This window comes from Amblyomma mixtum, chromosome 3 (assembly GCF_055824585.1).
Source record: "Amblyomma mixtum isolate Tamu chromosome 3, ASM5582458v1, whole genome shotgun sequence".
Taxonomy (NCBI): domain Eukaryota; kingdom Metazoa; phylum Arthropoda; class Arachnida; order Ixodida; family Ixodidae; genus Amblyomma; species Amblyomma mixtum.
In genome coordinates, this window is record NC_143014.1 from 32,005,788 (window position 1) to 32,020,657 (window position 14,870).

At 43.1% G+C, this 14,870-nt stretch overlaps 1 protein-coding gene across 7 annotated transcripts in view; it reads right to left on the reverse strand.

Moving 5' to 3' along the window:
• Nucleotides 1-14,870, reverse strand: part of DIP2 (disco-interacting protein 2) — a 191,275-nt gene that overhangs the window by 71,975 nt on the left and 104,430 nt on the right. For 3 of the 7 annotated variants that reach the window (XM_089578587.1, XM_089578588.1, XM_089578591.1), the window contains 5 exons: nt 14,092-14,166; nt 10,372-10,461; nt 3,137-3,265; nt 1,865-2,101; nt 464-604 (listed from right to left, as the gene is read on the reverse strand). In XM_089578587.1, coding sequence (XP_089434713.1) covers nt 464-604; nt 1,865-2,101; nt 3,137-3,265; nt 10,372-10,461; nt 14,092-14,166 — 672 coding nt within the window. The remainder of the gene's footprint in view (nt 1-463; nt 605-1,864; nt 2,102-3,136; nt 3,266-10,371; nt 10,462-14,091; nt 14,167-14,870) is intronic. The other 4 variants (XM_089578592.1, XM_089578585.1, XM_089578589.1 and 1 more) reach the window with 2 other exon arrangements.

Below are 14,870 nucleotides of genomic sequence, written 5' to 3' on the forward strand. Positions count from 1 at the left end.
AATCACTTTTAGACTTCTCGACTTTGACCAGAATGACTGCATGGGCTCCACCCAATCCGTCCTCGTCATGTTACATGGCACTAAAGCCCCTATTACATCCTTTATCAGGGATGTGTGACCCGCTGCGTTCCACTCAGATGCAAGGTTGAACCTCCTAACTTTGTCGCAAGCTAGGCTATCGTCCGGATGTCTGCCCAGGTACCACCCAATCATTGTGCCTGCGGTGTGGTGTGGCCAACCTAGCCATGGATCATGACTGAGAACCCTCCTGTGTCATCTGTATAGGAAACCATCCAACTGGCACTCCGCAACGCAAGCTCCGCTCCAACACCCGCCCTGCGTCTTCCACGCCGGACGATTTGACAACAAATATACAGCAAATTTAACAACAAATATACTAAATTTAACAAGAGCTAAATTTAACAACAAATATACAGCAGCAATAGCGACTTTTCATCCATACCATACTCCAGGCCAGTCGCCGAGTGCTGCGTGACCCTCACAGAGGACATGTGAGCCTGGTTGTATCTGTTGGCATGCTCCGTTGGGGTGTGATTGGCATTGATGCCAGTGTTGGTAACATCTGGCTGAGGGTTTAAGTCTGCTGCAAGAAAAAAAGAAAATTAAAGCCAGTCACCAGGCATCTTGTACACAACTCTGCTTTAACAAAAGGTACATAGTTCAATGTGAATAAGCACAGCAACAAACTCTGTTACAAAGATGTCCTGACTCGCTATGACTCTCTTGTGCCCACAGTTCGTGGAACAGTAAGGTTAAATTATTTATTTGAGACCACACAGGGTTATACAAAAATTAAGCTAGAAATAGTTGAATTTATACAGTAACACTAACAATTATTACTAAAGAAACAACTACTCTTACATGCTGTTACCAATGACTGCACATCACAAATGGCAGAGAGCAAGAACGAATACTAACACAAAATAGCTGCCACAGTGATTCGGCGGTTACGGCGCTTGGCTGCTGCCCAGCAAACCACAAACCTCTCAGAGACGTCTAGCTAGACATCTCTGAGAGGTTTGAGGTTTGCTGGGTGACCGGAAAGATGCGAGTTTGATCCCGAACGCGGCAGTCGAATTTCGGTGGAGGCAAAATTCTAGAAGCTCATGTACTGCGCGATGTCAGTGCACGTTAAAGATCCCCTGGTGGTCGAAATTTCCGCAGCCCTACACTACAGTGTCCTTCCTAGCATGAGTCGCATTGGGATGTTAAGTCCCGATAAACCACAAACTATAAACCGAATAACACAAAATAGAGGACTAAGGTTTGTGCTCAAGTGTCCATGCCTCTACACACATAACTAAGGGTTGGACTTTTCGGTTTAAACCGAAAATAGCTGATAAAAGTATGCCGATTTCAGTTTCGAAATTCGATTTTACTGTGGCACAGTAATGGCAGCAGCACCCTCAGCACTGGCCCACCCTACCACTACTAGACTGAGCATTTTAGAGTTGTGTTCTGGGTTAGGGCAGTTTTAGACCAATAAACACATCTTAAGAAGCAAAAAAGAAAAACTGCGTATATTTTAAAATTCAATTTTAGCATTTTTTCAGTTACTTTTCCGGAGCCCTCCGCTACAATACCTCTTTCTTCCTTTCTTCTTTCACTCCCACCTTCCTCTCTTCCCTTATGGCACGGTTCGGATGTTCACCGAGATATGCGAGACAGATACTGCACCATTTCCTTTCCTCAAAAGCCAATTATTATTATTATTATTATTATTATTATTATTATTATTATTATTATTATTATTATTATTATTATTTTCAACACTGTTTGGAACTGCCAGGTTGCAGCAGCAGCCTTAAATCAACACAAAAAAAAAAAGTTAAAATGATCTTACTGTACTCGCTGGGCGTGAGGTTCTGCATCACATCAGCCAAGTGAGAAACACCGTCTACAGCAGGCCGGTCTGAGCCACGACCATTGCTGCAGCGCAGGGCAATGCGAGGTGGTGTCTCCCGAGGTGATGAGGCTCCCGATGTGTCGGACTGGGGTGGCGTGGGCAGTGGCCGCATTAGCCGTTCCTGCTCTGGTGTGCTGCCTTCATTCAAAACGCTGTCGTCGTCACTTGAGCTGTCTGCATGAAGGAGCCCAGCACAAGCAGATACACCTGTCATACCTTTGGAAATGCACACACAATGTACAAAAGATCCCATTTTTCACTGCTGTCATAAAGGTCGCCTCATGTCCTAATCTAATGATGCACGGTAATGCTACACTGGCTAAGGAATCAAGAAAGTTTGCATTCAAGCATGAAACAAGACACCTTTTGTAAACACACACATGCATGAATGCACATGTGACAATTTGCAAAACTTCGGGTGCTCTTCATTTCAGCACATAAGCTGATTTCTGGCTAGTCTTAGGCAACCCGTCCAGAGCGGAGTGGTCCTCTTTATCACAGCAAACACCCACACAACAGCGCACAAAAAAGCTCTCATGAGTATTGTTGCACAAAACACAAGTCACACTTTATAAGGAGCTGAAACATGGCTATCTAAGAAGGCTATATTACCTATGCATTCTGAATGCATTCCATCAGCACTTCCCTGCCATGCCACATGAGCTGTGCCATTCTACGCATGCCTTTGGGTTTTTAAAATAGTTCCAGCTTTGACATAATTCTAAAAAAGTTTATAATGCTCAGAGTCACTTTAAGCAGTTCTTTTATGAGCTGTGAGCAAAACACTACCGAGAGCAAAGCTTTAGGGGAAGAGAAGCACTCCTGAAAGATCTGGAGGAAAGGTTATGCAGCAGTGCTGATGGTCTATCAAACAGCGGAGGCTCAGGAGGGCACAGGGTACTTTTGGGACTATGAGTGCAAAAGCGGACGATAAGTCAATTTGCACAGCATATGCTGTACACTGCACTGAAAAGATTCTATTCACTGTTTAAAATAACCAGATTATAAAATGAATGTACCACTGACATGCGAGGTGTTTTGCACCATGAACACTTCACCAACCCATCACTTTAAAATTCTACGATGCTGTAATTAATCAATGTATCAATAAAAGCAAACTCTTGATGTTCCCAGAAGATAATGCTTCCTAATCATTATTCTGTCTGCTGCAAAAGGCTTCCAAATAGTATTTTTACAGAGTTAACACACCTGAAGGATGGCGTTCTCTAGATGGTGATGTAGTCATCACTGAAGTCCTCTTCGAAGGCATTGGAAGTGATGGTTTTGGTTTATTCTGCATGGCAGCCAAAGCCTGCTGCACTGCCTCTTGCCTGACTTCTGTGCACCCAACAGAACCAACACAGACAATGTGACGATCTTGAGTTTCATATCACAACTAACACAAAAACCGCCACCACTCTGGCACAAGTAATAATGGTAAGTAAGGCACTTACTGAAAGAAAGTGTTGCAAATAAACAAGCACATTTTACAGAACCCTTTGCAATGATTGTATAACCAAATATTATTTTGTTGCGATGTTACATTGCAAGTGGCACGTGAAATATGCATCAAGCAATTCAAAGCTCTGGTAATATTGCAATTATCTGCCTGCCTTATAACAAAGCAACTTCCATGATCTTCTTAATTATCTCTGTCCATCAAGGAAGTGTCCCACCAATGATATCAAGAAGACTTATCACCGATTAATTTCCTTGTCAGATACAAGGCACAGCACAGATATTTGAAAGGAGTATGGAGAGTTTCTGTAACATTTCAGTTCAGTACTGCAACATTTGGGAGTTGATACTGCACACTCCCCATACTATGCTTATTTAATTTCAAGTTCGCAAGGAAAACCCGGTAAAAAGTCTTTTTGTACCTAACCTCCTTGTGATATCACGAGATCAAAAAGGCTTCTTTATAATGTGTCGTTTCTGATGACACCATAAAACATAAGGAAAACTCAACAGGTACCCATAACACTAAAAATTACAAGAGTAAAAAGGCCCATGATTCCATTAACAACGAGTCATGTACGATACAAGCCCTCAAGCCCTACACTACACATGGTTCATGCTAAAGCTGAACAACACAGTATACATGGGAAAGTAGAGGAAAAAGATTAATTCAGCATACACTTTAAATAGCGATACCTAAAGGTGTAATGCTCAAGAACATTAAATTTCTCTTTCACAAGCAATATGTTTCACATCAATACACAGAAGATGCACACTGAAAAACGTTAACCATCTTCTAACAAAGCATGCCTGTGTTGTGCGTACATTTTACAGTTACAGGAAAACTATGGCTTTTTGATTAAAGTATGAAGAGAAATTAAAAGTATATATTTTTTTCATCAGACGTCATCCTTTTTCAATTTAGGGCAGTGTAAACCTGACGCAATAACTGGGCGCTGGCTCAAACACTGTCTCAAAGGAAAACCATATTCGGAGATAGCTACAGACTGCCTCTGCTGCCAACAGCACGAAAGAAGAAACCTTTCTTGCAATTTCAGGTGGCGCAGTGATTCCGAACAAATATTTTGGCAACATAGTTTATGAGCAAAAAGAGATATTATTTTATTAGCGAGCAGTGGCTTCCTCACTTTAACATGAGGTTAAGGAGTCCAAGTGCGGCACTCTTTCATGACAGTGCATGCAGAGGGCAAGGAACAAGCCCAACAAACAGACGGATTATCACAAAAAGTTGTTTTCTGTAGTCAAATAGTACAAGTCAAGAAAAAAGCGGCTTTTCTCCGTCAAAGGACCCCCCCCTTCCAGCCAGTGGCGTCGGCCGAATCTCATGAACCAGCTAGCGTGACAACGTAGGAAGGGGACTATCCCCTTTTGCCCACCACTCCCTTCATTGTCACGCCAGCGCATTCATGAGATTCGGCCGATGCCACTGGCTGGAAGGGGGGGGGTCCTTTGACTGAGAAAAGCAGCCTTTTTCTTGACTTGCACCCAGCTAAAGTTTAGTTGTGAAATAATGGCAATATGACTAAGTTAGCAAAACAAAGCAAAGGACAGACATTACTAAAAAAAAAATCCAACATGCACTTGATTGTGCAACAACACTGTAAACTTTTACGAGAATGACGAAAATAGCATGCCATGCACAATCTCTGTAACTGCAAAAACAAGAACCAAAAAATGTGTCAGCAAGGCTTTGTAGGGGCAAAATAAAGAAAACCAAAATGTGCACAGATTGTGCATTTCGATGGAGCGTATGCAGTGTGCACATCAGCACGCAACCCGGATAGTTAGATGAAACAGGTGCCCTGCACATACTTTATGATGGCATTCTGCAAAAAAAAAACCTCAAGGAGACTACTGTACAATGTGACAATCAATAAAGCTTGAAAATACAATCTTTCATTTGAAATAACATCAGAGAGGCATTGCTAGTAGAATTTGAGGCAGCAACATTGTCAGGGATGCCCAGGTTGAAGAAAAATAAAATAAAAAGTTTCCACATCACAAGTATTTTTAAAATCTCTTGGGAACCTGAAGGGCAATCAATTTATGAACTTGATAAGGATAGCCATTTGGGTGAGTTGGGGTATCATGACGACAAGCAGTGCTCGATCAGACAAGACCAAACGAAGAGGACACCACATGTGTTGTCCTCTTCATTTTTATCCTATCTGATGAAGTGCTACTTTTCATGATAATTTATGAACAACTGTAAGCCACAGCAAGCCTCACAGTTGCTCATGAACTAGGATAAAAAGTCAGATGCGTAAAAAAAAAAAAAATAGCCGGCACTATACATGCAATGATGCTTGTTCATAAATGAAGTATAGCACTTTCACAATACTTTCACAATCTGCTTTAATGTCATTAAAATAAAGTACAAGCTCCAATGAAGATTATACCTTGAATCGCAATCCTTATTAACAAAAGTAGGAGGGTCATCTGCATCAGTAACAAAAGAATCTTAGAACTATCTACTCTCTGCAAAGCAAGCCAACATGTCTGAGTGCCATGAACTATCTGTGAGCTGGGTAGTGTTCACTTATGTTGCTGTTAATTCCCAAGATCTGCTGCTACTAGGACAACAATAGCCAGATGCTGGTACAGGCATGACGGCTGAGGCAATATGAAAAGTTGTCCACCGGCACTATTTGAATGTGATGCACATGACTTACAAGTTTAGTGTAAAAACTAAAGTTCTGGCTAGATCCCTCCAACATCTATTCAAACAAGAAAAGGTCAGAGAGATTAAACTTACGTTTTTATGTAATATCAGAAGAAATGAATGCATATTTATTCTCGCACGGGAATGAGACACAAACATAGCTTAAACACCCTCAGATTAGTGCAGGCACACACCATGCAAGTAAGAAAAGAAAAGCATCACATCTTTATCACAAAAACCATGAAATAAATGTCTTTTCTGCGTTATACAATACAAATGAGGCATAGCTAACACACTGTGAGCCAGCTTTTTTTTATATAATGCGCCCCTATCGTTTCATGCGTGGTTTTCAATCTGCTACTGCTAAGAATCCTCACACAAAAGACGTTTCTTTCACAATTTTTGTGATAAAGATTTGATGCGTTTCTTTTTTTTTTCCTGCACGGTGTGTGCATGTGGTGGTGGTCTGAGGGTACTTAAGCTGTGTCGCTAAATAAACAGTTGTCAGTCAGCCCTGTGTTCATCTTTCTTCTCGTCCTTCTTCTTCCCTTCTTTGGCCTTGTGCCGTTGTGTTGGAAAACTATGAACTTAAATTATACATGAATTACCACATAGTTTTCTCCCACGACCGCTAAATAATTTACAGTCGAATTTCTTTCTCATGCCATTTCGGTTTTGGTTTCAACAGCTGAACAATGACTGATGTCAACGTGTGCTTGTAGGTCACGTGAGGCATAAAAAACTGCGACATAATCGCTGCTTTGTCGTTTTATTCCACTATAATGCTAAAGCCAGCCTGCCTCAAGAGATGGAATGACAATAAATGTAGAAGTAAAGATTATACTGGAGTTTTTCAATGCTTCACGCGACCTATAGGCAGACATTGACGTCACAGTCATCGTTCGGCTGTTGAAACCGAAACAGCATGATAGAAAAATTCGATTATAAATTATTTATATGTTATAGGCGAATGCCAAGTGGTGATTCATGCATAGTAGTGTCTTCCGCATCACTACAGAGAAGAAAATATGCTATCAAAATTAGATGTCTATACTCCTTTAATGTGAGGCATGATCAGCTGTGATGACAGTATTGTGCTCACGTGCAGTGGCCAGCGAAGATGATCTGCTTGCGCTGCCACGGGTTTGAAACCCAGTAGTGGCAATACTTATTTTATTTCTGCATGAGCTGCCGCTATGCTAGGTTTGGCCAAGGTCACCCACAAGGTCAACCTTCACACATGACTGGCTATGTTGCTGGTATCGAAGACCATCCCAATGATATTTCTTGTTCCCTACGACCCGAACAGGAAATTGTTTGAGATGGTGCAGACAGCAGCTAAGTCACTTCACACCAAACACCTCAGACTACAGCTATTCAGACACTGACCAAAAAAAAAAAGTGGCATACTGAGAACAGCAGGGTGAAATTAATCTTGAAGAGCAGGAAACTGATTTGATGAATACCTAGCACACAATACGGTGTTCCAGTGTCCCAGGCTATATGAATACTGCTGAGTATGAGGCCAAAAGACACATTCCAAAATGTCAAAATGTCAATGCACTGCTACTTATGTGCATATTAAAGGGACACTGAGGACAAACTGAAATCGTCCTGTTTCGCTAGAATAGCGGATTTTAACGACAAAGGCCCAACTTTCACTGACAAATGGAGCTGTTATCAGCTAGAAAAGGCAAACAAGTGAAACACAGGCGTTGCCACAATCAGTTGATTTCGAGAGTGAACTGGTGCACTGACATTTTTATCGTACAACCCAGCCACTAGGCTACACCATTATTCACTCCTCAATAACAATGATGGAGTCCTTTTTGGTGTAGACATCATGAGTTTGAATCGAGTGGCAGAACAGTTTTTAAATGCAAACTTATCAGCAATAAATGCCTCTTTTGTTGCCAGACAAACATCAATGCACCGAGCAAGAGCCACTGAACAGACTTTTACTACGAACGAGAACAAGTCCGTAGTGCTCCTTTAATGATCCCAGTGGGTCTGAATTAATAAAAAAAATCTAATACAGAATGCCTCACACCCAGAACACACAAGAATTGATTATTTCGGTAAGTACATAGCCACTGCAATTAAAACAATCCTAAGGCAATCATCTTGCAGGATACTATTATCCAGAACTACAATTAATTTTCAAAAATATTCATACACTGAAACAGCATTAAAAGTTGGAGAAAATGTGCCCAAAGTTAAATTTTCCATTTCAATGAGCAGTGCAGAGTGACTTGCATAATGAAGATGCCCACTGGCATGTTTTGTAAAAAGCATCAACCCATCTCAAGACTTAAAACTAAACTCTGTGCTCATGATGTAGCTTTCAGCCAATAGACATCACTGTGCAACACATTACACTTCTACTAATGCCCAAGACTTTATTGTAGCCTGCCGATAACTGTACCTTTCTCAAACACTCTTTTTAATTTTTGTCGACCGACATTTTACTTCATTAATTATGTCTTCAATAAAGGCTGTTAGGGCTAAAGATAAGCATCGTTTACGCCTAAAAAAAAACAAACAAACAAATGCCAAAAATACATGGCTAAAAATACATGTCTAAGAACAAGTGTGGGACACTTAGCACGAATTGGCCCTGGTGCCTGAACACAAAATTTGATAATAGCTCCATGACATCATTTTTAAATGATTTCATGCAGCTAATGAATATTAGGCAGAAAACTCTGGACAGGTTTGCATTTCTGCCTATTATTCATTGCCTAAACATGGTGAAATGAAGAGCAATTTCATAGGATTACCCTCAAAGCCATGTATCATCCCATAACATGCATAGAGCCCTTTCAATACCTTCAATTTCACTTTAGTACATAAAAAAATTGGAGGGGACACTAAGCTCCGCATCAAAGGTGTGAAGCGATATCATTAATGGGTTAATGCCTATACATGCGGAATTGGTCAGTCTCATCTTTCCATTCACTGATCCCTGGGAGTCCTCATACCACTCCTGACATAGTGGTGCAGCAGTTAAGCAATGCGCCACTGCTTTTCAATGGCAAATGCAGCCACCGGTGGGGCTTGTGCGATCCAGGTTGCTCGGGAAAACCTGGATTGCACAAGCCCCACCGGTGGCTGCATTTGCCATTGAAAAGCAGTGGCGCTTCCCAAGCAACCTCTTGCGACCAATCATTAATTTAACCGCCACCTGCCACAGTGGTCAGTTTGCTCACAATCCGGTGGGCAGGTTGTGACCACCCCACAAGGTCGTGTGACATAGATGGCCCACCTACGTCGCTTCTCCAGGGATTTTTCACTCGCTACGGCGATGCCAACAAAGTTGGGTTTTCTGCAGAACAGGCTCCTTAACACTACCACGTTAAAAAACACCTGCCAGTAGCCCGCGATTTAATTAAAATAAAGGCATATTCCAGCATGATAAGTCAAGAAAGACCCCTCTAACTAGGTGTACTCCATTGAAGTTTCACAAGGCAAAAAGTGGTTGGGTATGAGCCAAGTGGCGTGCAAATGCCTCCTAATAAGAGGAACATCTCAGCTGCTCAACATGAGTAAATTGATGAAGGGTGGGCATCATATCCGGGATAACTTGCCTATTATCAGGCTGTTGGCACAAAACCTGCTGCACACCCTTCTAAGTTCACAGTAGCATCTGCAGACAGCAGCTTCTGTAAGCAGCACTGGACTGTACCACACCTCAATATTATAAGGTTGTATTTACAACTACAAGTGCATGCGAGGTGGCGAAACCCATAGCACAGCCATAGCGTGGACATCGTGAATGCACATGCATACAAAAAAAAAGAAAGAAGAAAAAACGCACAACAGCCCAGGCGTGTGTCCTGCTAGTTTTGTGACAGTGTGTTTTTGTGTGAGGTGCTTTTGACCAGTGCCTTTGTACAGGATAAGGCTGACCAGACTAACCAAGAAACACATTTTTCCGTAGATGACAGTTTCCACACCTCTGAGTTTCCAAGGATGCTGATGCACTAGTTTTAGTCCGAAAAAACTGTTTTACCTGGCAATGCCATAAAACTATGGCAGCCAGACCAGAACATCCAGTTGACATAGTCTGGTAATGAAGCATGCCATGGTTTATTTCCACTAGCATGATGTTCACTGATGAAGCACCATGACAAATAAATTGCGAAAAAAGCAGCCAAGGTTTACACTTTACAGATGAAGTAAACACAGAATTTTCTTTTGCGTCATCAAGCTATATTGATTGTCACAGCCTCCTACTCTGAACAAGATGGCAATAAAACATGAAGTTCATTTTTAATTCGTGGGGGATGACATGGGGACCTACCTGAGTGATACCTGCTCTCATTACGTGTAAGCCTACGCTGAGCTCTTCTCTTGGCTCGAGTGGAAGGACTAGCAGAGCCTGTGGGCAGAGCTGCAAGGACAACGGCCAACAATGGAGCCGCGTGTTGGGCCATGCATTGCACAATAAAAAAAGACTCTCCAGAATGCACAGCTCCCCAGGTAGAAAGGAGTGCAAGGCTAACAGCAGCTTCGCTGCCATGAATGGCCGCTGGAATTATCCTGCCAGCCCTTCCAAAAAGGTGAGTGGGCAGTATACAAAATCAGTCATTTCACCATGTGTGCTCATTGATGGCATGTGAGTAGCAATTGGTACAGCCGAGTCCAGCTGTCTGGGGCCAATGAGCGCATTTTGTTACCAACAGGCCATACATGGAAAGAGAGCAGGCATGAAGATGAGTGGTAGAATGCTGGATTGGCAAGCATGGCCACAAAGCAGTGCACGGAGCAAGGAACTCAGAAAGGAGTGTTCTCAAAGTGGCCGATCTGAGACACTCCTTCCTGGAGCCAACTGCCTCGTGGATGGCAACGGTGTTGCATATGTGTTATTTCAAGCCCAATCTGTCCACTGCAGTAGATCCCAGTATGTCTACAACAATCAGACACTCAAGCAGCCTTAGGGCACAGAACTGATAAACAACCTTTATGTATTGCTCAATTTTGTTACCGAGCTCCAGTGAAGTGATCTGCGCACATAGTCATGAGCAAAAGCAACGTAGGCACCACTCAGCAAAGAATAGCGGGCAGATAACTCTTCAGTGACGTGTTACACAGATGCCTGACCATATCACGACTGCTTGTTGTTTTCTACAAGAATTTTGTTAATTTTTCCGAATAACACAAAATATATATATAACAGAGCACACCATTTATTCAGTGCCCGAACGCAAAGAGGCCACCTGCTTAGAAAACAAACAAGAAAACGGATTTTTAAAGAAAGATTCCCATTTAATCATGCAATCAGGTAGAGTGATTCTTAAAAAGTAGCGCATCACAGAAGTCAGAGAAACCTTCAAAGCTGAAGCTTCATTTCTTTTTCCAATTCAACTACTCGTTTATTAGATGTTTGAGGCAAAAACCAAAGGTTGCCGATGATAATGCAGTCATAATGCTGATGAGGACAACTGTGTTGCCATTAGCAAATAACTCCTGACAAATGAGTGCCAATGTATATGTATACCCGTACTCAAGTAAAAACATTTGATGAACAAGGTTGACAGGTGGACCAACAAGATGTTTCTCTGAGATTCAACGCACACCACTAGTAAAACATAACAGACTCTAGGCGTGCTGCAAAACTATCAAGTACAATCTCCCCACTACCCTGTCATGGAGATAGAACTGCTTCTCAATGGAGGTAGAGCCCATCACTGAGACAAAGGCTGTGCTCTGTCTCACTGAAACTGCACAGCATTGTGTACTTTAGGAAACCAAATAGGCACCACACTTTCGAAACCATGTGCACATATTAACTACGCTTCCCCACAGGCCGACGCCTGTGCTCTGGCCAATCACAAACTGATCTCAGTTGATGGACGTCAGCTCTAACTTACGTAATGCAGCATGGTCTTATTCAAGCAGAGCACAGGCACAGTACATGATACGTGCAGGAGCTCTGTGTAAACGAATGGCCCAGTCTGTGCACGGTGGCAGTGCCGCGTAAACGCAAGCACCCGATGCACAAAAATACAAAAAGCACGGCCCGTAATCCTCGCCTTAAAGCCAAAAAAATATATATATGCTGAGTGGGAAACCAATTTTTCAATATGATTAACTCAATTGCATTATGCCTCATTACTCAGCGACAGGCATGCACCGAGCGTCTTGCACGCTGACATCACTCGTGAGCACGAACTCGCGGGTTTGATCCTGGCCGTGGCGGCCACCTCGATGATGGTGCGAGTGAAAGAACCTCCAGGTGGCTGAAATTAGCTAAGGGTGCCTAGTAGCGTGCCACAGTGCAGGCTTGCCAGGTGAAATTCGATTAAAAATTTAAGCCCATGCTGGACACTCCGTCACACAGGTCCTTTCGGCTTCCTGATGAACAGTGCAACGGGAACGGGGATGGCAGACGAGCATCATTAAAACTTGTGCGCACAAACCAGCATTCCAAGTGTCCTTGTTAGAAGGGACAGCACACGTGGTTACACCTCACCAAACAAGGTGACAAAAGAGTTTTGCAATGCATGTTTCCAAACACGCTAAGGATCCGTGCTGTGCACTCGAGCAGGAAAGCTTCCTTAGCCTAGCGTAAGAATAGCTAATTTTGTGAGTACAGGAAAGCTGCATAGACGATGTGCCCAGATGATCTAGTCAGTGCCGTAATGAGCTAAAGAACACACCAAAGCAGCAACAAACGCCTCTCAAAAGAGGCAAGCTTCTAGCAAATGGCGGTCGATGTCACTGGCTATTATGTCGCTGTCAATCCCCTTGCACCTGCTGGCATGACTTCACAGGGGGCAGGCACGTGCAATGCGATTAACCGTGATGTCATGATAACCAGTTGACGCCACTTTCTGCAGAGGGAAAGAAAACTTTACCCCATGTAGCACCAAAACATTACAACAACGTTATACTATTCTTTTGGTCATACACTGATTCAATGTTCTTGCTGTCCTTTTTCTAATGTTTCTGTAATGTTACAGATAAGCACTGGAATAACCTTTGCCTAATTCAACATTTAAACAACTTAAGGCAACACTCTTGGAAATGATAAAGCAATCCTGTATGAGCATGCAGGCCCACCAGATGTGAAGGTGTAGCCTTTGTAAATGTTTGGAACCCAGAGGGTTTGTTTGCTTGCAAGCCGTGCGATAGGACTCCTGTAGCATTCATGGACATTTAACCCATTGGAGGGGGCAGAACCAGAGATCGTTTTGTCTTCAGGAAATTTGAAACACTGGCGATGCATTTTGAGCCATGCAGTGTGGCACAGAAGAAAACCCCCTGGGCTCTAAACTTGTGACAAAGGCTGCAGAAAATTTAATGTTTTGAATGTGTAGACAGGATGCATATTGTCAGGGTCCTTTGAGGGGCATGGAGTTGCATCCAACCATGAATTTAAAAGGATCCCGACGTCTGGTCACTTTTTTTTTTTCTTTTCTTTCATCAGTGAGAAAAGTAAGATTCACAGAACATAACTCCTTTTTGAATGTACTTTCAGCTCACTCTTTCGTGCCCTTTAATAGCATGTGTTTGTGCCTGTCACTTACCAAACACTGCCAATGGGAAAAATGAAAACTACAATTGCACGCTAGAGTAGCCGACGGTGCAAGCGCTGGGATGGTTAGGACATCTGAGACTCGCTCTTGTTACTCTTACGCAGCAGTCATTGCCACTATGGGTGGTCACACCACGTGTGCCCTATTTCTATCTCTTCCTCTTCCCCTCTCCCTTTCACAAATCAAAGACGACTCTCGCTCTGGACGACAAAGCGACATTATCCTACAGCAGCACGCCATCAAAAAAAAATACAATGCAGTTCATATGATAGCATAACACCCTATTTGTCGGTCTGGCGCGAACTCCAAGGCCAGGCAAGCCTGCGCTCTCATGACGAGATCATTGTGTCTGAACACAGTGTGTGCTGTGCAGAGAGTAAACATTGCTGATAAGCGGTGCTGCAAACACTGACCAGCAGTCAATATTTGTGGCAGCGCAGACGGTGTATGCCACAGTGCCCCGCAAGAGGGCTTCCACTCACCTGTAGGGTGGGATGAGAGATATGGAGCTAAAAGCCGGGCACGTTTCTTCTCATAGCCCTTTTGCGTTATGTCACCTGCACAGAACAGAACAGGGTTTGCCGGCTCAGATCAGAGAAACAAGCAGGAAAAAAGATCCATTTTCCATCGTACGCTTCCAAACGAATTTATGTACCTGGGTTTAGTGTTTACAGCACACCTTGCATGCCCTACATAGGCTTATGTGATCAATGCTTGGCTATGATTGCTCCAGTAGCACTTATCCGTACCCGCTATGTGTGCAGTTTTATTGCATATAGACAGCAATATGCATTGAATAAAAGGGATGATGCTACAAGTATGCTCATGGATGGCATCTGCATTCTCAGCATCTGCGTGCAGTATGAACCGCTGCTTATGTATGATACTTGATGTGGTTTGGTTTGGTATATTGGGTTTGGTTTGGTTTGGTTTATGGGGTTTAACGTCCCAAAGCGACTAAGGCTATGAGAGACGCCGTAGTGAAGGGCTCCGGAATTTTCGACCACCTGGGGTTCTTTAACGTGCACTGACATCGCACAGTACACGGGCCTCTAGAATTTCTCCTCCAAAGAAATTCTAACCGCCGCGGCCGGGATCGAACCCGCGTCTTTCGGGTCAGCAGCCGAGCACCATAGCCGCTGAGCCACCGCGGCGGGGCAGATACTTGATGTGTCATTACAATATTCCACAGTGAAGAACAAGAAAAGGCGCCTGCGGTTGGTTTCCAGTAATGTGACAGAGGTGGTAGCCTGTGGGACAG